The 23,840-nt window shown below is 40.6% G+C and overlaps 1 protein-coding gene across 2 annotated transcripts in view; it reads right to left on the reverse strand.

The window, feature by feature from the left end:
- Positions 1 to 23,840, reverse strand: part of USP32 (ubiquitin specific peptidase 32) — a 189,666-nt gene that overhangs the window by 18,630 nt on the left and 147,196 nt on the right. For both annotated transcript variants that reach the window (XM_049771218.1, XM_049771210.1), the window contains exons 19-28: positions 22,871 to 22,945; positions 21,604 to 21,742; positions 19,399 to 19,504; positions 16,694 to 16,867; positions 14,911 to 15,085; positions 14,273 to 14,424; positions 9,334 to 9,445; positions 8,087 to 8,298; positions 3,755 to 3,939; positions 905 to 991 (exon numbers count right to left, since the gene is read on the reverse strand). In XM_049771218.1, the coding sequence (XP_049627175.1) occupies positions 905 to 991; positions 3,755 to 3,939; positions 8,087 to 8,298; positions 9,334 to 9,445; positions 14,273 to 14,424; positions 14,911 to 15,085; positions 16,694 to 16,867; positions 19,399 to 19,504; positions 21,604 to 21,742; positions 22,871 to 22,945 (1,417 nt within the window). The remainder of the gene's footprint in view (positions 1 to 904; positions 992 to 3,754; positions 3,940 to 8,086; positions 8,299 to 9,333; positions 9,446 to 14,272; positions 14,425 to 14,910; positions 15,086 to 16,693; positions 16,868 to 19,398; positions 19,505 to 21,603; positions 21,743 to 22,870; positions 22,946 to 23,840) is intronic.

Genomic DNA, 23,840 nt, shown 5'->3' on the forward strand with positions numbered 1-23,840 from the left:
TTAACAATCTATTGAAAATAGAATAATTATGGGAAATACAAACTTTTCTTTATAAAATGTAATTCCCTTTCTACTTCTCTACTTTCTTTTTATGGATATGTCAGGGACTTGTAACTTAAAACTGATAGGTCCATGAAACTATTATTGTTATTCAGAAATCATGCTTATTACTTTTCAAGTAAATTTTTTGGTTTGTTTTGAGGCCACATTCAGCTGTACATAGGGCTTAATTCTAGCTTTGTGTTCAGGAATCACTCTTGGCAGAAGGCTGGCCAAGCACCCAACCCCCTGCTAAATCTGAGGCCCATTAAGTCTAGTTTTTCATGGCACTTAATAACCATTAATAACCATTTGTTAATCTAATGAACTTTAGAGCAAATAAATGATTGCAGAGTTGGAGATTAGAGGTAACAGTTCAAAAGAAATTCTTCAATCAGTTATTTAACGGACAATTATGTGGTTACAAAGCCTACTTCATTTCTAAAATGGCATGTTTAATAAATGTACATAAAGATTTATGAGGTTAAGGGTGAAGAAGGAACCAAAGTTATGGTTCTAAGACTTGTTTAAGCCAGTTTGCTAAGTCTACTATAATTTCTTTTTTTTTTTTTTTTTTGGTTTTTGGGCCACTCCCGGCGGTGCTCAGGGGTTACTCCTGGCTGTCTGCTCAGAAATAGCTCCTGGCAGGCACGGGGAACCATATGGGACACCGGGATTCGAACCAACCACCTTTGGTCCTGGATCGGCTGCTTGCAAGGCAAATGCCGCTGTGCTATCTCTCCGGGCCCGTTACTATTATTTCTAAAATATATAACTTATTTCTGAAAACTTAGGAAAATCTTATGTAAACATAATCTCTATACCTGTAATTTAACTAAAAGCTATCTTTTGGAGGTTACTTTACCTATACCACGGGCACCAAGCACAGGAATTTCCATCTTTCTGCACAACTCGTAGAGTGAAAGGATACTGATAACCCATACTGTCATCACTGAAACAGAATATAAACCAGAGTTTAATAAACATTTGTAATCAGACATTTCACTCATTACCATCTTCCCTTAAAGTGTTCTTAGGTAGGGGCAGTGGTCACAGCATTATGTTCACATCCAGAGTTCAATGCTGCCAATTCTCATCTCTGGCAGCTCTGTACCAACCACACTCTTGCTTCCTGTGCTGTTAGCTTGCTTACATAAGGGAAATTATACTACACTGCCAGATGTCTCAGAGAGTCCATTTGGGCCCCATAAATCTTACAAGATAAGTTAATCATAAAATCAAACACCAATTTTCCTTCAATTTTAATTCTACTAGATTTAATTCACATTAAATTAAAATAATTAGGTCTTCTCATGACAGTAACATTGACACACCACAGAAGGCTGGAAATTTATAATGGTTTTTAGAGAAGCTGATTAGCCATATTTTGAAGCTTTCTTTCCCTTTTTTTTCTTTTTTAAATTTTTGTTTGTGGGTCACACCCAGCAGTGCAAAGGACTTACTCTTGATCCAGTGCTTTAAGGTTAGCCCTGTTGATTCTCAGGGAACCCATGGTACTGGGGATTGAACTCAGGCCTCCTGCGTGCAAAGCCTGAGCTACTACCTTTTGAGTTATCTCTCCAGTCCCTCTGTGTAGTTTTAAGTGCGGATCGATTCTTGGCCTCTTAAATTTCAATTATCACTTTACCTAGTCCTACTGAATTTTCTCCCTCTTGAGTTTGGACTACATTTGGTGTTGCTTAGGGACTACTTCAGCTTTGTGCTCAAAAGACCTATGTGTCAAGGATTTGAACCAAGATTGAGGTTGATGAAGCTGTCCTACCTCCTATACTGTCTCTCTGGTTCCTGTTTTCTTCCCGTTTAAAAATGGTGATAAAATAGATATAAAATGTACAAGTTTGGTTTTTTTTATTTTTATTTTTTTAAGGAAGGTACCACATATTGGGGTGCTTGGGGCTACCATCAGCTCAGTAACTTACTCCTGGCAATGCATAGGGAACCTCATGGTATCAGGAATTGAACCTGAGCCACTCACATGAAAATCAGATTCTTAGTTCTTTGAACTGTTTTTCCCAGATCCTAAAATTTACAATTCAACCCAGGTAAGTATCCAATTCAGTTGTTACTGTTTTTTTGTTTTGTTTTTGTTTTGGGGGCCACACCCATTTGATGCTCAGGGGTTACTCCTGGCTAAGCGCTCAGAAATTGCCCCTGGCTTGGGGGGACAATATGGGATGCCAGGTGATCGAACTTCAGTCCTTCCTTGGCTAGCGCTTGCAAGGCAGATACCTTACCTCTAGCGCCACCTCACCGGCCCCCAGTTGTTACATTTTATACATTTACAGTGTTGTGCAATAATCATTACTGTCAATTTTCAGAACTTTGAACCTGTGAAGCAATTACTTCTCTTATCCCTATCCCTAACTTCCTAGTAATCTATTCTATTTGCTGGTCTTCATAAATCTGCCTATTTGAGAGAACTAATAAAAGTAGATTACACATACAGTATCTGTCCTGTGTCTTATTTTACTTTAGTAATATCTTTATGGTTCATTCATATTGTGGTATACACAAAAAATTCATTCCAAGGGGCCAGAGAGATAGCACAATGGCATTTGCCTTGCAAGCAGCTGACCCAGGACCTAAAGTGATTGGTTCGAATCCTGGCATCCCATACCCCCCCCCCCCCCCGGCCCGTGTCTGCCAGGAGCTATTTCTGAGTAGATAGCCAGGAGTAACCCCTGAGCATTGCTGGGTGTGGACCAAAAACCAAAAAAAAAAAAAAAAAGTCATTACTTTTTTTTTTGTTTGTTTTTAGGTCACACCCGGCAGTACTTGGGTTCGAATCACCACCAGTCCTGGATTGGCTGCATGCAAGGCAAAAACCCTACCACTGTGCTATCTCTCCAGTCCCCAGAAATTCATTCCTTTTATGGTCAAATAATATTCTACAAAATTTTGCTTATCTACTTATATACTGTTGGTTCTTTCGATTGTTTGCACAGCTTATGACCCTATAACATTTTAAAAAGGAAATCAAGTTATTTATTTAGTTTTAGTTTTTGGACCACACCCAGTGACGCTCAGAGGTTACTCCTGGCTGTGCACTCAGAAGTAGCTCCTGCCTTGGGGGACAATATGGGAGGCCAGGGAATCAAATCTCGGTCTGACCAAGGCTAGCGCGGGCAAGGCAAACGCCTTACCAATTGCACCACTGCTCTGGCCCCACTTTTTTAATTTTTACCATAAAGTTGTGTGTTCTCTAAAAGATTTTTAAGCCAGAGAGAGCTCAATAGGCTAAACATATACTTGCAGGTAGGAGGTTCAGATACTGCATGCCCCCCCCTCACCCCCAATGACCACTGGGACATAGAGATGAGAGTAGTTCTGTAGCATCACTGATTTTGGTTTAAAAAGATAAGCACTTAATATCTTTTTTGTCTTGGAGCTATACCTAGTGATGCTGGGGTCAGAACTTAGGACTCTTGCTTGCAAAGTATGTGCCCTAGTACTAACATAAAATGAGTTTTACAAATCACAGAGAATTAATATAATTTCCTTTCAGTATCTGGAAAAATCCCAATCCCCCCCCCCCCCCCCGCCCCTGGTCAGGGCCATTTCCAGCTCTGAGCTCAGAAATCATTCCTGGCAGGATTGGGGGACCATATGGGATACAGGTGATCAAACTCGAGCAAGGCAAATGCCCTACCCACTGTACTATCACTCCAGTCTTGAAAATTCTAAATTTACTCACCAATCCTGAGCATGGTTACTAGCTTCCTGAGGTGGGAGTGGGCTGGCTAATCGAGATACTTGAATCCAAACTGCATCATACAGGTCTTTCTTCCGGGTATGCACAGTACATGGAACAATGAGTGGCATTCCAAAGAGGCTGGGGCGATTCTTCTGAGATGACAGGAAATATAGTTCTGTCCTCATCTGTATATCCCAATAAAGGAAGAGAAGACAAAATTCTGATTCTTTTTTTAGACTTCAAATATTATAATAGGCATTGTTTCCATTTTAAAATAGACCACTCTTCTTTATTTATAGATCAATCTTTAGTAGTATGAAGAAAATGATTAAAGTGGAATCTTTGAAAAGCTGAGGCTTGCCAATTTCAGAGCTGCTGTTTTGGGTTTGGGTTTTCAGATTATCATTTCAAACTAAATTTCTCTAATAAACATTTCTCAGAAACACTGCAAAGCAAATTAGTACTATGTAAACATTTATAAGTTTCGGGGCTGGAGCAATAGCACAGTGGTAGGGTGTTTGCCTTACAAGCAGATGACCTGGGATGGACCTAGGTTTAATCCCCAGCATCCCGTATGGTCCCCGAGCCTGCCAGAAGTGATTTCTGAGCACAGAGACAGGAGTAACTCCTGAGTGCTGCTGGGTGTGTCCCTAAAACAAACCCCCCCCAAATAAGTTTCATAATTCAAGGCTTTTTAGTTATCAAAACCCCCTTAGTTCAAAATCTGATCCCTTCCCTTCCCTCTTCTGCCTCTCAAAGCCCCCAATTCTTTTATTTTTGGGGGGGCCACACCCATTTGATGCTCAGGGGTTACTCCTGGCTATGTGATCAGAAATCATCCCTGGTTTGGGGGGACCATATGGGATGCTGGGGGGATTGAACCACGGTTCATCCTAGGCTAGCGCTTGCAAGGCTTAGAACGCCTTACCTCTAGCGACACCTCTCCGTCCCCCCAATTCTTTATATAAAAAATACCTCAAAATTCAATCCTCATTATTGAAGAACTTAAAAATAGATGTAGTGTTTGCCAAAGTGATAGTACAGAGGATAGGGCATTGCCTTGTATACAATTGACTGTGGTTCCATCTCTGGATGCCATATGGTCTGCTATGCCCATCAGGAGTGATTCCTGAGTGCAGAGCCATGAGTAACCACTGGCAATAGTCAGGGGACCATATGTGGTACTGGGAATTGAACCTGGTTTGAAGAGTAAAGATTCTTAAAACTAATTATTGGTTGGGACTGAAGGGATAATATAGCAGGCACTATTTTTTTTTTTTTTTGCACCTTTGAAAAGTATTTCCAAAGAAACATTTTTTTGTTTGTTTTTGGTTTTTGGGTCACACCCAGCGGCGCTCAGGGTTACTCCTGGCTCTGTGCTCAGAAATCGCTCCTGGCAGGCACAGGGGACCATATGGGATGCTGGGATTCAAACCACCATCTGTCCATCCTGGGTCGGTTGAGTACAAGGCAAATGCCCTACTGCTGTGCTATCTATTGTCCCATCTAAAAAAAATTTTTATATCCTTAAAAGTTTGTAGCTACAGTATAATACTAATTTCTTTTTTTTTTTTTTTTTTTTAGTTTTTGAGTCACACCCGGTGGTGCTCAGGGGTTACTCCTGGCTGTCTGCTCAGAAATAGCTCCTGGCAGGCACGGGGGACCATACGGGACACCAGGATTTGAACCAACCACCTTTGGTCCTGGATCGGCTGCTTGCAAGGCAAATGCCACTGTGCTATCTCTCCGGGCCCATAATACTAATTTCTAAGCAAGACTGAAGTCACTCATACAAGTACTACCTAGATGAATGAATTATATAATATCCACAGACAAGTTTTGGTTTAACTCTTAATTGCTTTCAAAAGGATCAATATATGTAAATAATACTATCCATGTTTGTATGAACAAACATATATATTAAAAAAATCAGTTTTGTAGTATCTGTATTAAATTTTCTGTAAATTTTTTACTGTTTCACAGTAATGAGTTCCTTCTATTTTAGTTAAAAAAATTGGGGCCGCAGAGATAGCATGGAGGTAAAGTGTTTGCTTTGCATGGAGGACAGTGGTTCGAATCCCGGCATCCCATATGGTCCCTGTGCCTGCCAGGGCGATTTCTGAGTGTAGAGCCAGGAGTAACCCTTGAGTGCTGCCGGGTATGACCCAAAAACCAAAAGAAAAAAAAAAAGAACCAAAAGAAAATATTGGTGAGCCTGGAGCAATAATAGTACAGCAGATAGGGTATTTGCCTTGCACACAGCCAACTGGGGTTTGATCCCCAGTATCCACTTCCCCTGAGTACTACCAAGAGTAATTATTGAAACAGAGCCAGGACTAGCCCCTAGCATTGCTGAGTGTAACCCAAAACACAAAAAAGGACAAGAACCAAAAATTTGGGGCTGGAGTGGTGGCGCTAGAGGTAAGGTGTCTGCCTTGCCTGCGCTAGCCTAGGACGGACTGCGGTTTGATTCCCCCTGTATCCCATATGGTCCCCCAAGCCAGGAGCGACTTCTGAGTGCATAGCCAGGAGTAACCCCTGAGCATTAGCGGGTGTGGCCCAAAAACCAAAAACCAAAAAAAAAAAAAAAAATTAAATTGGGGTCAGAGAGATACTACAGTGGTTAAGATGCTTGCTTTGCATGTGGCCAATTGGTACCTGGTACCACACACACCTTGAGCATCACTAGGGGGTGATCCATTAGCAAGAATTCTGAGTACTTCCAGATGTGGCCCCCAAACAAACAAACAAGCAAAAAACATAAAAAGAGAAATGTACCCCTTATTTCTGTCTGCACAGACAATCCTCTCTAGAATGTGGTCTACAGAATACCGTGCACATGGTGAGAAATTAATCGTGAGTGAAGAGGTAGGGAAATGAAGCCTCATCCTCACCCTTTCTCCCTAGGTAACTTGACCTTACCTGCAAGACCCCGCCCATTCCTGGGAGGAGTCTTGGAAAAGGTAGAGAAGGCCTTTGACCCAGGGTATTAACCCTTTGGCCTTTTTGGTCTTTGGCCAGCATGGAGGTCAAATGGAAGATGGCTAAAAGGAGTTAAGATGCAGGGCTAGCTAAGAACAGCAAATGCTTAAAAGGTTATGATAGAGGCCACACAGGTGGTGGATAGGGTATGAATAAAGTTGATGCTTCCTGATGCCTGTCTCTGGATGAGTGATTCCGCCGTTCACCTAAACCTGGGACCCGCCAACTGAATGGGGATTGTGGAGCCATCCATCCATCCATCCATCCATCCATCCATCCATCCATCCATCCATCCATCCATCCATCCATCCATCCATCCATTCATCCATCCATCCACCCACCTCTATCCAGCTCAATTGTTAATTATTTAATACTACAGGGAAAAAATACATGTCCACCATCATCACTATAATTACCACCACCACCATCACCCCTACCACCCCAACAACGACGACAAAAAGAAATTACATAAACTTGTCTTGCTCAAGGACACTCATTACTTCTGTCCAATTAAAAAACAAAATTTCTTCAAAGGCAACAACATCTACATGACAGAAACTAATGAACAGAGGGAAAAAAAAGTAAAAACAAAACATACAGAACACAATCTCTTTTTATTTTTTGGGGGGCGGATGGGGATCCAGAACCACTGGTACTTATGAACTATTCTGGTTCTTTGCTGTGGGTTGCTCTTGGAGGTATTCAGGGTAATATGAGGACAGGGATCAAACACAGGTCTCTTGCATGCAAAGTATGCTCTAAGCCTCTAAGCCTATCTATCACCTGCCCTACCCACTCCTGCCCCTCAAACATATAAACTATGTTTGTTTTGTTTTAGGACTACACTTGGTGTTGCTCAGGGATCATTGTTGGTAGGCTCAAGTGATCATATGAGGTTCTGGGATTGAACCAAGATCAACCACAAGCAAGGCAAGTTCCTTACTCATTGTACTACCTGCTTCAGTAACAACATATAAATTAAAAAAAAAAAAAGTACGTGAGGGGCCAGAGAGATAGACAGCAGTAGAGTGTTTGCTTTGCATGCAGCCAATCCAATACAGATGGTGGTTCGAATCCCGGCATCCCATATGGTCCCCGTGCCTGCCAGGAGCGATTTCTGACCACAGAGCCAGGAGTGACCCCCTGAGCAAAAACAAAAAGTACTTGCATGCACTGATGTCACATGTCATGCATGTCACAAGTAATACTAAATTCTAGCTCTGATACATGACATTTGCATTTGTAATACCCCAAAATGAATACAAGGAAGATGTGGCAATGGTAGATATTGGCTTGGCTTTGCCAGTGATGTTTACAAGAAAGCAATAACTTGTTTGACATTAAACTAACCATTTTTCGGTGGACTGCAATGATGTAGCCTGTAAAAGGATTGTCTGGAAGAGATGGCATGTGACCATTCACCATTCCATTTGTGAAGCTCTTCTCAGTTCCACATGGCACAACAGTGTTTGGCATTCCATTGGGGATGAAAAGTGGTCGGGGCAGATCCCCATTGGCTGTTAGGGTTAACATTCCATTTGTAGAAGGGGAAGAGGAGAAATCTAGAAATTCAAAGATAAATAAGACACTGTAATATGTTAAGTATGTATCTTTATCTCAGTTCTCTTCTCACATATCATAAGACCCAAACCATTGACATTAATATAGGGAAGAACAAGAATTCACATAAATCTCAGAAGGTAGTAGATGTCAATTTCCTAATCTCAAATAAATAACTATAACTTTCATGATGACTAAATAAAAAGAAGATGAAGTGGTCAGAGTAGTATTTTTTTTTTTTTTTTTTTGGTTTTTGGGCCACACCCGGTAATGCTCAGGGGTTACTCCTGGCTATGCACTCAGAAATCGCTCCTGGCAGGCTTGGGGGATCGAACTGCGGTCCGTCCTAGGCTAGTGCTGGCAAGGCAGACATCTTACCTCTAGCGCTACCGCGCAGGCCCCCAGAAGTAGAATTTTTGCAGAAAGTATCATCAGCACATTAGGACACACAAAATAATTACCACTTTTTCCTTTTCCTCTCCTCTAAAAAAAACAGTTCGATACAGAAGCTTTTGTATACATATTGTAACTCCTGGAAATATCAGTCAACTGGGAGAAGGGTTCAGTGCTAGGCCGGAGGATGTGGTATTACTCAGCCTTGTAATGTCACGGATGACCAGGGCCACCCTAAGCAATGCTTGAAATTGATATGTAATTTGATCTCTGGCACAATTTTAGAGCCTAGGTCATTTGGCTCAAATTCTTTTATTTTATAAATGAAATCTAAAATTCAAAGAACTCAAGTAACTAAATTAGCTATTAGTTAACTCTGCTACTGAAATTTTGATCTCTCATTACTTTGGGGGTGGGGTGGGGTCACACTCGTTAGTGCTCAGGGGTTACTCCTGGCTCTACACTCAGAAATCACTCCTGGCAGGCTCAGGGACCCTCTCATCACTTTTATTTTACTTAAAATTCTTTACTCTAAAAATAGCCTGAGCCCTACAAATTAAAAAAAAAAAAAACAAAACAACTCAGCAACCCTTAAACCATTATTTAAAGCGGAAATAGTGAGATGGTGCTTAGCTCTATCTTACCTGTCTGTACTGGACTAGAGGCTGAAATAGGAGATCCAGGAATGGGTATTTCAAATGCACATAGAAATCCACTCACTGAGAGACGAACTTTTTGGTTGTCCTGAGGAAAATTCTAAAGGAAACAAGGCAAGATGAGAAACAACATATTTTAAATAAAAGGGAAAATCATTTCTCTGACATATTTGAAGCAAATGTCTTAGAAGTTTTCACCAGTAACACAAGTAAGATGACTGAATAAAGTTTCTCAAATAATTGAAAACAATGCAGGCTTGGTAAACTGAAAACTAATCTCACCAACAAAGACAATCTTACAGAGGAAGGAAGCATATCATGTAAACTAATTTAAGGGTTTTTTTGGGTCTGTTTTTGAGCCATACCCAGAGATGATCAAGGTTTACATTTAGAGATTACTCCTGTCAGGCTCAGGGGACCACATGGAGTAGTAAGAATGGAGTGTAGGTCAGTCACATACAAGGTAAACTCCCTTTCAGCTATATTAATTTATCCTTCATTTCAAGCATCTAAACCTTTCAGAGAGCTCACCTTACTAAGACAAATAAAAACAAATGTCAGTGAAGTAGAAGTTTATTCAGAATTGCCAAATATGAACAGTCTAAATAGATACATAAAACTTTAAAAATACATTACTAATGGCTGGAGTGATAAAACAGTAGGAGAGACCAGAGCAATAGCACAGTGGTAAGGCTTTTGTCTTGCACATGGCCTACACAGGATGAACCCCAGTTCGAATTCTGGCATCCCATATGGTCCCCCGAGCCTGCCAGGAGCGACTTCTGAGTGTAGCAGAGCCAGGAGTAACTCCTGAGCACTGCCAGGTATGACTTAAAAAAACAAAAATAAAAGCAAAACAAAAAAAACAGTAGGGAGGACATTTATCTTGCATGCGACTGACTGACACAGGTTCAATCTCTGACATCTCATAGGGTCCCTAGAATGCCATCAGGGACCTGAGTGCAGAGCTAGGACTAACCCTAGAGCATTGCCAGGTGTGGTCCAAAAACAAAAACAAAAATCATTAATAATGGAGCCATGATATGGCTCAAGAGAGCACACACATTGCATGCAAAGAATCTTTGCTTGAGTCCCAGTAACACACATATAAAACACAAAATAAAATATAAAATACTAATTAGATCATATGGTTTTTCTTTCTTCCCCCTCTTCCCCGTTTTTTCTTTTATTGATATAGGGTTATTATATTGATTTACTTGCATATGTTAAACCATCCTTGTATCCCTGGAATTAATCCTGCTTGGTCATGGTGTATTGAGGACCATTAATAGATGCTGAGAAAACATTTGACAATGTCCAGTACCCATTCATGATAAAAACTTTCAGTAAGATGGGAATTGAAGGAACTTTCCTCAGTATTGCCAAAGCCATTTATCATAAACCCACTGCAAATATTATACTCAAAGGGGAAAAACTAAAAGCCTTTTCGGTAAGATAGGGCACAAGGCAAGGTTGCCTCTCCTTTCACTTCTATTCAATATAGTAATGGAAATACTTGCTGTAGCAATTAGACAAGAAAAAGACATCAAGAGCATCCACATGGGGCCAGGCGGTGGCGCTAGAGGTAAGGTGCCTGCCTTGCCTGCACTAGCCTTGGATGGACCGTGGTTCGATCCCCCAGTGTCCCATATGGTCCCCCAAGCCAGGAGCGACTTCTGAGCGCATAGCCAGGAGCGACTTCTGAGCGCATAGCCAGGAGTAACCCCTGAGCATCACCGGGTGTGGCCCAAAAACCAAAAAAAAAAAAAAAAAAAAAAAAAAAAAAGAGCATCCACATAGGAAAGGAAGCAGTAAAGCGCTCATTGTTTGCAGATCATGATACTTTATATAGAAAATCCAAGAATCCACAAAAAAGCTCTACAAACAATAGACTTGTCTAGTAAAGTGGCAGGCTACAAAGTTAATATGCAAAACCCCATGGCTTTCCAATAAACAAATAATTAAATAGAAGACAAAGATTTTTTTTTTGGTTTTGGGTCATACCCGGCAGCGCTCAGGGGTTACTCCTGGCAGGCTCAAGGGACCATATGGGATGCCAGGATTAGAACCACCGTCCTTCTGCATGCAATGCAAATGCCTTACTTCCATGCTATCTCTCCGGCCCCAGAAAACAAAGATATTTAAAAAAAACCAATCCTGGGCCCAGAGAGATAGCATAGAGATAGGGTGTTTGCCTTGCATGCAGAAGGACGGTGGTTTGAATCCCAGCATCCCATATGGTCCCCCGAGCCTTCCAGGAGCAATTTCTGAGTATAGAGCCACAAGTAACCCCTGAACACTGCTGGGTGTGACTCAAAAACAAAAACCAAACCAAAACAAACAAACCCAATCCCATTCACAATTGTGACTCAGAAAATCATGTATCTTGGAGTCAACTTAACTAAAGAGGTGAAAGAACTATATAAAGAAAAGTACAAAACACTACTACAAGAAATAAAAGAGGATACAAGGAAATGGAGACATATACCCTGCTCATATATTGGGAGGATTAACATCATTAAAATACCAATACTTCCGAAAGCATTGTACAGATATAATGCAATTCCTGTAAAATTCCCCCATGATATTTTTCAAAGAAATCGATCAGAAGCTCCTAAAATTTATATGGAGAAATGAAAGTCCACAAATACCTAAAGCAGGGGTCTCAAACTCAATTTACCTGGGGGGGCGCAGGAGGCAAAGTCGGGGTGATCCTTGAGTGCAAAGTCAGTAGTAAGCCTTGAACATTGGGGGGTGTGACCCAAACAACTAAAACAAAATAAAACAAAAAAAGATTCCTCTAGGGCAGGGCCACAAAATGTTGTACGGAGGGCCACAAACGACCCGCAGGCCTCGAGTTTGAGACCCCTGCCTTGGCAGAAAAAAAAAAAATGGGAGAAATCACTTTTCCCAACTTTTAATTATACCATAAAGCAATAGTTATTAAATAGCATGATATTAAAATAAAGACAGACCCTTAATGGAATAAACTTGAATATCCGAAGATGGGCACACAAGTTTATGAACGATTAATTTTTGATAAAGGAGCAAGAAATACAAAATGGAACAAGGAAAGCCTTTTCAACAAGTGATGTTGGGAAAACTGGTCAACTACATATAAAAAAAAAATGACCTCAGACCTCTCCTTAACACCTCACACAAAGGTCAAATCAAAATAGATTAGAGACCTTGATATCAGACCTGAAACCATAAGGTACACAGAGGAAAACATAGGCAAAACACTCCATGACATTGAGACTAAAGGCGTCTTCAAGGAGGAAAGACCACTGCCCAACCAAGTGGAAGCAGAGATAAACAAGAGGGACTACATTAAACTGAGAAGCTTCTGTACTTCAAAGGAAATAGTGACTAGGATATAGAGGCTACCCACAGAATGAGAGAAACTATTCACCTAACTCCCATCCAATTAAAGGGTTAATAACTAAAACATACAAGGGACTTGCAGAACTTCACAAGAAAATTGCATCTGGGGCTGGAGAGACAGCACAGTGGCAGGGTGTTGTTTGCCTTGCATGAAACCGACCTGGGAGGAACCAGGTTGATTCCTGGCATCCCATATGGTTCCCCACCCTACCAGGGGCGATTGCTGAATGCAGAAACCAGGAGTGACTCCTCAGCACCACTGAGTGTGGCCCAAAAACCCAACCAAAGCCAGGGGTGATTTCTGAGCACAGAGCTAGGAGTAGCTCCTGAGTGCTGCTGGGTGTGACCCAAAAACAAAACAAAACAAAAACAAACAAGCTAGAAAATGAGTTCCCATATGATTCAGCAATACCGCTTCCAGGAAAACACACACACAAACACACACCCCCTCTGTATTCCTATGTTCATCACACACACGCCCCTCTGTATTCCTATTTTCATCACACACACACACACACACACACACACACACACACACACACACACACACACACCCTCTGTATTCCTATGTTCATCACAGTACTATTACAAAAGTCAAGCAACCCAGATGCCCGACACCCACACACCCACACACCCTCTGTATTCCTATGTTCATCACAGCACTATTACAATAGTCAGAATCTGGAAGCAACCCAGATGCCCGACAACACATGAGTGGCTAAAGAAACTATGGTACATCTACCCAATGTAATAATATGCAGCCATTAGGAAAAACGAAGTAATCAAATTTGCTTATACATGGATGGACATGAATACTATTATCTTGAGTGAAATGAGCCATAGGGAAAAGAATAAATAGAATAATCTCACTCACTTGTAGGATATAAGAAAAACAAGAGATAGTATAGTAATAATACCCAGACACAGTGGAGACAAAAGGTCAGGAGATCCAGCCCAGGGTGAAAAACTCGCCACAAAGAGCAATGAGTCTAGGTAGAGTAGATGATAATAGATAATGATAATAGATAATGATATGTTGGAATAGGATGAGAGATAGAAAGTATCTGTGAGAGAGAAGTAATTTGCTACAGGGAGTGGCAGAGAAAGGAGAGACATTGGTGACAGGAAGGGTGCACTGGTGAAGGATGGTGTACATTGTATGACTGAAATTCAACAATGAACAATTTTGCAACCATGGTGCTCAGGGAAACAAGTGTTGTTGATCAAACTTTAGCCTCATGCAACGTATGCACTGTGTCTTTTGAAATCTATCCTTGAAAAATTTTTGTTTGCTTTGGGGCCACAGCTATTAGTGCTCAGGGATGACTCCTGGAGTAGTCTGAGGAATAATCTTACATGCGTTGACGCATGTAAGACAAACATCTAACCTACTGTACATCTTTGGCCTCTAGTTTTTGTGTTTTAATATTTCCTTTGCTCATTTACTTAACAGTTGATAATAATTGAGGAAAGTGATCTCTGAATAAAAATCAAGAATGAAGAATAAAAATCAAGGATTTCCAAGAAAGAGAGTTAATATTACCTTTATGTTAGAACTATGTACTTCTGCAAGAAGAATTTGTTCTGATTTAAGTCCACAGAGGTCACTCAGTTGTTTTTTTAAACCTGTATACTTTTCATCCATATTCAGTCTTATTCCATATCGTATAGGGGTAGTACCATCTAATTTAATAACTAATAAAGAGAAAAGATCATCATAAATAAAATGCAGGTTTACACTGGATAGAATACATGTATACATTTTAGAAATATTAAAGTGTTTATTTTTATTAATATGCTACAACAGATGGTAAAGAGGGACAATACTGAGTGAAATCATTATTTTTTTGTGGTCCACATGATGCAGAATTTAGGCTTAATAATGCTTTAAGGAGTTTCTGGCATATGTGAAACTATCAGAGGAATCACCTGGCACAAAAATGTACCCACATTCAAGTCTTTCAGACCTCAGATTATACTTTGAAATCAGAGTGCTCGATTATAGTATTCATAATCTAATAACAGAATTATATCATATTAACATAATTATATTATTAACAATTTAACAATCACCAATAATAATGATAAACCATAAAATATTATACTTATAACTCAATAATTCAATCTAAGTAAATGAAGTGAAGAAAATGGAGTCAATTGGGTTTTAAAACTGTGACCTACCTGTTATTTCTAAATGCATGTAACTGTCCATTGGTAATGGCAAAGACAAAAAATTGAAAGGGTCAAATCGAACACTTATATGTCCACAAGTCTTGCATTTGACTTGAGACCTTAGTTGCCCATGGAATAAATCCACAACAATTGATCTATTTCTTCTCAGATGGTTGTCCCATGCCTAGGAAGAAAAATATTAGAGACTTTTACCTCAAAACTCAAAATCACATATACAAATAGAAAAAACTGAATTAAATATTTTGGCTTTAATAATAACATAATTCCCAATTTTCATTTAAAAATAAAAGGATTCGGGCCGGAGAGATAGCAAGGAGGTAAGGCATTTGCCTTTCATGCAGAAGGTCATCGGTTCGAATCCCGGCGTCCCATATGGTCCTCCGTGCCTGCCAGGAGCAAATTTCTGAGCAGGAAGCCAGGAGTAACCCCTGAGCACTGCCCGGTGTGACCCAAAAAACACACACACACACACACAAAAAAAACTGTTTGGGGCCGGGCGGTGGCGCTAAAGGTAAGGTGCCTGCCTTGCCTGCGCTAGCCTTGGACGGACCGCGGTTCGATCCCCCGGCGTCCCATATGGTCCCCCAAGCCAGGAGCGACTTCTGAGCGCATAGCCAGGAGTAACCCCTGAGCGTCACCGGGTGTGGCCCAAAAACCAAAAAAATAAATAAATAAATAAATAAATAAATAAATAAATAAATAAATAAATAAAAGGATTCTGAGAATTCACATTTCAAGACATTTAAATGTATTGGCTGCTGACATAGAACAAAATGTGATTCTTTTTGTTTCCCTATAAAATATTAGGTCAGAGGAAAAAAAATCAATTTATTTTTCTGTGTTTTTACCATGGTTATAATAGTGTTAAATGTTCTTTTCTCATTAAAAGCAGATAAGGGGTCAGAGTAATAGTACAGCAGTTAGTGCGCTTGCCTTGCATGTGGCTGAGTTGATACCCAGTGTAACTTATGTTCTACCAAACTCAGCCAGAGTGACCCCTCAGCAGAGAGAGAGGAGTAAACCCTAAGCACTGCTGGTATGCTCCACCCAAAACTAAACAAAACAAAAAGTAAAAGGTAGATGAATATTCCTATATGTCACCATACATACATACTAACTTAGAAACTTTATACACTTTTGGGCCAGAGAGATAGCATAGCAGTAGGGCATTTGCTTTGCATGCTGCTTACTCAGGATAGACCCAGGTTCGATCCCTGGCATAACATATAGTCCCTTGCGCCTGCCAGGAGCAATTCCTGAGTGAAGAGTCAGGAGTAACTGAGTATCCCCGGGTGTGACCCAAATAAAGCATAACAAACAAACAAATAAACAAGCAAAAAAAACACTTTGAGAAAAATTACCTATTCATCTCTTCCAAGTGTTTATAATATGAAAAATCAACTTTTCCCCAAATTTCATTAAAGGTGCTTTGTTTAGAAATTACTTCACAAATGGTGGGGGATATGGGTTGCAGGAAGGGAACGGGGATGGGGGGAGGACAAATTTGTTGATGGGATGGGTATTCCCGATTCAATGTTAATATGTACCTAAAATACTACTGTGAAAGATATGTAAGCCAATATGATCAAAATAAAAATTAAAAAAAAGAAATTACTTCACAAAAAAGAGAAACAGAAATTTATTCATTTTATAATTTATTTCTATATAATAAATCTTAATTCTAGAGCAATTTAGTTTGTATTAACTTGTATAACAAATATTTGTAGGGAAAACATATCTATACTTTTATTAAAAACCCAAAGCAACACACCTCTGCAGCTACTTCCCAGTCTGGCCGACCATCACTGTCCTTCAGTTCCACATATGGTTTCTCATGGACGCGGTTTAGATCTTCATGAAGACCATCCAAGAGAAAAGCCAGAAGTTCTTGGGAGTCCTGTTGTTGAAACCCATTAAATCTGGGAGCATATTTTGCTATGGTCCACTACAAAAAAAAAAAAAAAAATCAGAGGAATTAATCTGCTAGTCCTAAACATTTGGAATGAATATGACCTGTAATTAAAATGATTTATAAAAAGGTAAATAGCACAGCATGTCATTTGTTTCATTTTAGCACATCCTTCTGGATAATTGTATAGTTTTTCTAATGTTAACCTCAAATGATAAAAAAAAAAAAAGAAAAAAAAGGGCCAGAACGACAGCACAGCGGAGGGCGTTTGCCCAGGATGGACCATTGTTCGATCCCTGGCATCCCCAATGGTCCCCCAAGTCAGGAACAATTTCTGAGTAATCCCTGAACGTCATTGCATATGGCCCCAAAACAAAAACAAACAAAGTATTTTTGTCAGGGGCCGGAGAGATAGCATGGAGGTAAAGCGTTTGCCTTGTACGCAGAAGGTCAGTAGTTCAAATCTCAGCGTCCCATATGGTCCCCTTAGCCTGCCAGGAGCGATTTCTGAGCGTAGAGCCAGGAGAAACTCCTGAGCGCCGCCTGGCATGACCCAAAAACAAAAAAACAAAACAAAACAAAAATATACAGCTTTTCCTGAAAAACCAAAAAAAAAAGGGGGGGGGGCGAGGTGGCGCTAGAGGTAAGGTGTCTACCTTACAAGCGCTAGCCAAGGAAGGACCGCTGTTCTATTCCCCGGTGTCCCATATGATCTCCCCAAGCCAGGGGCAATTTCTGAGCACGTAGCCAGGAGTAACCCCTGAGCCTGAAAAAACAAAAAAACAAAAAAACAAAAAAAAAAAAAAGGAAAGTATTTTTGTCAATATAGTATCTGTTTGATATTATAAGCAAATAATTCTTTGTTGTTTTTTTTTTTTGTTTGTTTTTGGTTTGCTTTTTGCTTTTTGGGGGCCACACCCAGTGACACTCAGGGGTTACTCCTGGCTATGCGCTCGGAAATCGCTCCTGGCTTGGCGACCATATGGGATGTCAGGGGAAATCAAACCTCGGTCTATCCTAGGCTAATTCGAGCAAGGCAGATACCTTACCACTTGTGCTACCACTCCGGCCCCAATAAGCAAAATTTTTTTTTTTTTTTTTTTTTTTTGGTTTTTGGGTCACACCCGGCGGCGCTCAGGGGTTACTCCTGGCACTATGCTCAGAAATTGCTCCTGGCAGGCACAGGGGACCATATGGGATGCCGGGATTCAAACCACCGTCCTTCATGAAAGGCAAACACCTTACCTCCAAACTATCTATCCAGCCCCAGCAAATAATTCTTATGTTCCAAGATATACTTAAGACAAAAACATAAAAATTCATTATAAGGGCTGAAGAAATAGTACAGTGGATAAGGTGCTTGCCTTGCATGTGACCAACCCAGTTTCAATTCTTGACATTCCATATGGCTCTCTGAGCACCATCAAAAGTGATTCCTGGATGCAGAGCCAGGAGTAACTTCTGAGATCTGGGTATGACCCCCAGAAAAAAAACAACCCCACCAAAAAACAAACAAAATTCATTATAAACAATTTACATGCAATTTACATGTGAGTTATGCATCATATGGTACCCTGAGCACAGAGCCAAGAGTAACTTTAGGAATAGCTGAAAAACAAAAACTAGTATCCAGTAATTATTTTCTTTCTGTTTTGAACTGTATTCAAAAATATATAGTAAAGCTATTCTATTTTTATTCCATAGATAGAAATATCTTACAAATGCTGAAAATGCATGTCTTAGAAGTCTACTGTGCAGTTCCAACATTTCTTTTCTTTCTTTTTTTTTTTTTTTTTTTTTTTTTTTTTTGTGGTTTTTGGGTCACACCCGGCAGTGCTCAGGGGTTATTCCTGGCTCCAGGCTCCGAAATTGCTCCTGGCAGGCATGGGGGACCATATGGGGCGCCGGGATTCGAACCGATGACCTCCTGCATGAAAGGCAAACGCCTTACCTCCAAGCTATCTCTCCAGCCCCAGTTCCAACATTTCTAATAGTGAAGGACTAACAAAGATTTACTAAAGTAATTGAAAAATTAGTAATGTGAATAGCATGCCAAATTTAAACTATAACTCTGATCTTTTCCTATCCACTACACCTATAGCTGTATTTTTCACATATTTGAAAAAAGAATTAATATCCAATCAAATGTTTAGTGAAGAGTATAAAAATATTAGTTAAACCAAAACAAAAATGATAGACATAAGGACCAGGGAAAAAGCTCATACAGTAAAACACATACCTCTCATGGAAAAACCTGAGTTTAAAATCCAACACTCCCTCTTTGCCACCCCTCTCCATTAAATAAAGGGGAAGACATAAGAACATATGAAGGGGCCGGAGAGATAGCATGGAGGTAAGGCATTTATCTTCCATGCAGAAGGACAGTGGTTCGAATCCCGGCATCCCATATGGTCCTCTGTGCCTGCCAGGGGCGATTTCTGAGCGCAGAGCCAGGAGTAACACCTAGCAAAGCTGGCATGTGACCTAAACCCCTTTCCCAAAAGAACATATGGAGGAAAATACTTAAATAATTACTTTATACTTTAACGTTATTTTAATCTGCTTACCCGAAGCTTTAATGGGGCAACATTCTTCTGAGTTCCACTCCAAAGTTCCTGTACTAAATCCCCATAGCATTTAGCCATATGCCCCTTCATACCAATGGGATTAGTCCTAGAAGTTGAAAGAAAAAGTTGTTGTCAAAGAGTCTCAAAAATTATCTTGGGCAGAGATAAACAGATGGGAATATATTAAGCTGAGAAGCTTCTGCACCTCAAAGGAAATAGTGTCCAGGATACAAGAGCCACCCACTGAGTGGGAGAAACTATTCACACAATACCCATCAGATAAGGGGCTAATAACCAAAATATACAAGGCACTGACGGAACTTTACAAGAAAAAACTTCTGGCCGGAGAGATAGCATGGAGGGTAAGTAGTTTGCCTTTCATGCAGAAGGTCATCGGTTTGAATCCCGGTGTCTGATATGGTCCCCGAGCCTGCCAGGAGCGATTTCTGAGCGTAGAGCCAGGAGTAACCCCTGAGCAGTGCCGGGTGTGACCCAAAAACCAAAAAAAAAAGGGCCGGAGAGATAGCATGGAGGTAAGGCGTTTGCCTCTCATGCAGGAGGTCATCGGTTCGAATCCCGGCGTCCCATATATGGTCCTCCCGTGCCTGCCAGGAGCAATTTCTGAGCCTGGAGCCAGGAATAACCCCTGAGCACTGCCGGGTGTGACCCAAAAAAAAAAAAAAAAAAAAAAAAAAACCAAAAAAAAAAAAAAAAAAAGAAAAATCTTCTAACCCCATCAAAAAATGGGAAGAAGAAATGAAAAGACACTTTGTGAAAGAAGAAATACGAATGGCCAAAAGGCACATGAAAAAATGCTCCACATAACTAATCATCAGGGAGATGCAAATCAAAACAACTATGAGGTACCATCTCACACCACAGAGATTGGCACACATCACAAAGAATGAAAACAAGCAGTGCTGGCAGGGATGTGGAGAGAAAGGAACTCTCTTTCACTGCTAGTGGGAATGCCGTCTAGTCCGACTTTATGGAAAACAATATGGAGATTCCTCCAAAAACTGGAAATTGAGATTCCATCTGATCCAGCTATACCACTCCTGGGAATATTCATTGCAGCATTATTTACAATAGCCAGACTCTGGAAACAACCAAGATGCCCTTCAACAGATAAATGGCTAAAGAAACTGTGGTACATATACACACAATAGAATATAATGCAGCCATCAGGAGAGATGAAGTAATGATATTTTTCTATACATGGATGTACATGGAATCTATTATGCTGAGTGAAATAAGTCAGAGGGAGAGAGATAGATGCAGAATAGTCTTACTCATCTATGGGTTTTAAGAAAAATGAAAGACATTCTTGCAATAATTTTCAAAGATAAGAGAGGAGGGCTGGGAGGTTCAGCTCACGACATGAAGCTCACCAGAAAGAGTGATGAGTGCAGTGCAGTAATAACTACACTGAGAACTATCATAACAATGCGAATGAATGAGGGAATAGAAAGCCTATATAGAGTACAGGTGGGGGGTGGAGGTGGGGAGGAGGGAGATTTGAGACATTGGTGGTGGGAATGTTGTACTGGTGAAGGGGGGTGCTCTTTACATGACTGAAACCCAACTACAATCATATTTGTAATCAAGGTGTTTAGATAAAAATATTAAAATAAAAAAAAATGATCTTGGAGGGACTGGAGTGATAATGCAGCTGTAGGGGGTTTGCCTTGTATGTGGCTGACCTAGGATGGACCTCTGTTCGATCCCCAGCATCCCATATGGTCCCCCAAACCAGGAGTCATTTTTGAGCGCCTAGCCAGGGGTAACCCCTGAGTGTCATTGAGTGTGGCCCCAAATTTCCGCCCCCCCCCCAATAAATATCATGAGGTGGAGTGATAGCACAGAGGTAGGGCATTTGCCTTGCACGCAGCTGACCCTGGGCAAACTTGGGTTCAATTCCCAGCATTCCATATGGTTCTCTGAGCCTGCTAGGAGTAATTTTGGAGCACAGAGCCAGGAGTAACCTGAGTGCTGCCACCAGGTGTGGTCCAAAAACAAACAACACACAAAAATAATGATCATGAAGGCACACAAATGCCTATTCACTCCATCAAAATTTCTTTTCTAAGTTGGGCAAATAAGTAAAGATTTTTTTCCTTCACAGTGAAGAAAGAGGAAATTTAGGTGATGTGGAAATTGTTTCAGTGTCATTGAGGAAATTGAAGGCAACGACTGAATAGTTACCTGTTGAGTTCATAGAGATGTCTTCCTGAGATAAAATACTGTGTCAGTGGCTGTGTGTTACTAACACACTGGATACTTGAGTTCATGAAGCATGTGTTTCCAAGGTTACTCAGACCTGTGGCTCCCTTTTCTGTAGGAACTAGAAAAACAATATGAAAGCCAAAGCTTAGTTGCAATAAAATGCTATAAAGTGACCTGTAGTACATAAAATATTTTGATTGTTTCAGGTATACAGAGCTAATACTTCCTCCTGTAGTGTTTCAATGATAAAACAGATACTCTTTCTTTTCATGGAATATCTCTGTCAATTGTGATCATCCACGTTCATTTATAATCTAGAATAGGACTTCACCTTTAATTGTTACAGTAGTTTTTGAGAATCTAAACATATCTCTTAGCTCAATATCTTTATAAATCATTTAATACAAGATTAGAAAAGTTTTCAGTTTACTGACAAAAAATCCTATCTAAGAAAAAGAAAAAGCAGGGCCAGCGAGGTCGCGCTAGAGGTAAGGTGTCTGCCTTGCAAGCCCTAGCCAAGGAAGGACCGTGGTTCGATCTCCCGGTGTCCCATATGGTCACCCCCAAGCCAGGGGCAATTTCGGAGCTCTTAGCCAGGAGTAACCCCTGAGCATCAAACGGGTGTGGCCCGAAAAACCAAAAAAAAGAAAAAAGAAAAAAAGAAAAGAAAAGAAAAAAAAAGGGGGCCTGGAGAGATAGCACAGCAGCATTTGCCTTGCAAGCTGCCGATCCAGGACCAAAGGTGGTTGGTTCGAATCCTGGTGTCCCATGTGGTCCCCCGTGCCTGCCAGGAGCTATTTCTGAGCAGACAGCCAGGAGTAACCCTTGAGCACCGCCGGGTGTGGCCCAAAAACCAAAAAAAAAAAAAAAAAAAAAAAAAAAAAAGAAAAAAAGAAAAGGGGGAGCCTAAATAATTTTTCAATTAGGAGGTCAAAAGTTACTACTGTAATAGTGTAGAGAATAAAAAAAAAATTTTGAGATGAAGCTTTAGGGGCTGGAGAGACAGCACAGTAGTAGGGCGTTTGCCCTGCATGTGGCCAATCTGGGAGGGACTCGGTTCTATTCCTGGCATTCCATATGGGCCCCCAGCCTGCCAGGGGCGATTTCTTCCCCCCCCCCAGGGGTGATTTCTAAGTGCAGAGCCAGGAGTAACCCCTTAGTGTTGGTAGGTGTTGCCCCAAAATCAATCAGTAAATAAAGTTAAAAAAAAGAATAATGCTTTAAAAAAACAACACTGAAGACTTACCTTTATGTCTATCAATTTTACTACTATTCGCTATAAAGGACATTTCCTCAGGCCAACTCATATCTTTGTTTCGAACTAGAAAGATAGAAATAGAAACATGTTAATTTCTTTCTTCTCTCTCTCTTCTCCTCTCTCCTCTCCCCCTCCTTTTTCTCTCTCCCCTCTTCTCTCTCTCTCTCCCCCTCTCCCCTCTTCTCCCCCTCTCCTCTCTTTTCTCTCTCTCCCCTTTCTCTCGGCAGGTTTGGGGGACCATATGGGATGCCAGGATTCAAACCACCATCCTTTTGCATGCAAGGCATGGCCTACTTTCATGCTATTTCTCTGGCCCCTCCATAAATCTTGATAGGAAAATATACTTCAAGTTTTCTTCTTCTTCTTTTTTTTTTTTTTTTGTTTTTGGGCCACACCCAGCAGTGCTCAGGAGTTACTCTTTGCTCTACACTCAGAAACTGAACTTGGCAGGCTTGGGGGACCATATGGAATGCCGGGAATCAAACTGGGTCTGTCCTCATGCAAGGCAAATGCCCTACCCTGTGCTATCACTCCAAACCTCAAATGTTCAATGATATGTAAATACTCATTTTAAAATTTATCTGTGAATAAGAAGCATACTCTATTGGTAAATATTCAGTTTTGCTAAAACATAATATGTAAGAAAGTTAGTCTCCTTGTTCAAACTTAGAAAGGCATTTGAAACTTTAAAGAAAATTTTAAAGGGGCCAAAGCAATAGCAGGTAGGGTGTTTGCCTTGCACAGAGCAAACCTAGTTTGATCCTCGGTATCCCATTTCAGCCCACAAGCCATGATTCTTGAGCCCAGAGCCAGGTAGTAATCCCTGAGCACTGCTGGGTGTGGCCCCCCAAAACCAAAAACAAACAAAACCAAAAATTTTAGACAGACAAGACAGTTGCTTTGAGGACATAACACCCTATCTTCCAACTTGCTGACTTGCTACCAAAACAAGTTTCTT

The sequence above is a fragment of the Suncus etruscus genome, chromosome 1 (genome assembly GCF_024139225.1).
Source record: "Suncus etruscus isolate mSunEtr1 chromosome 1, mSunEtr1.pri.cur, whole genome shotgun sequence".
NCBI classification, from domain to species: Eukaryota; Metazoa; Chordata; class Mammalia; order Eulipotyphla; family Soricidae; genus Suncus; species Suncus etruscus.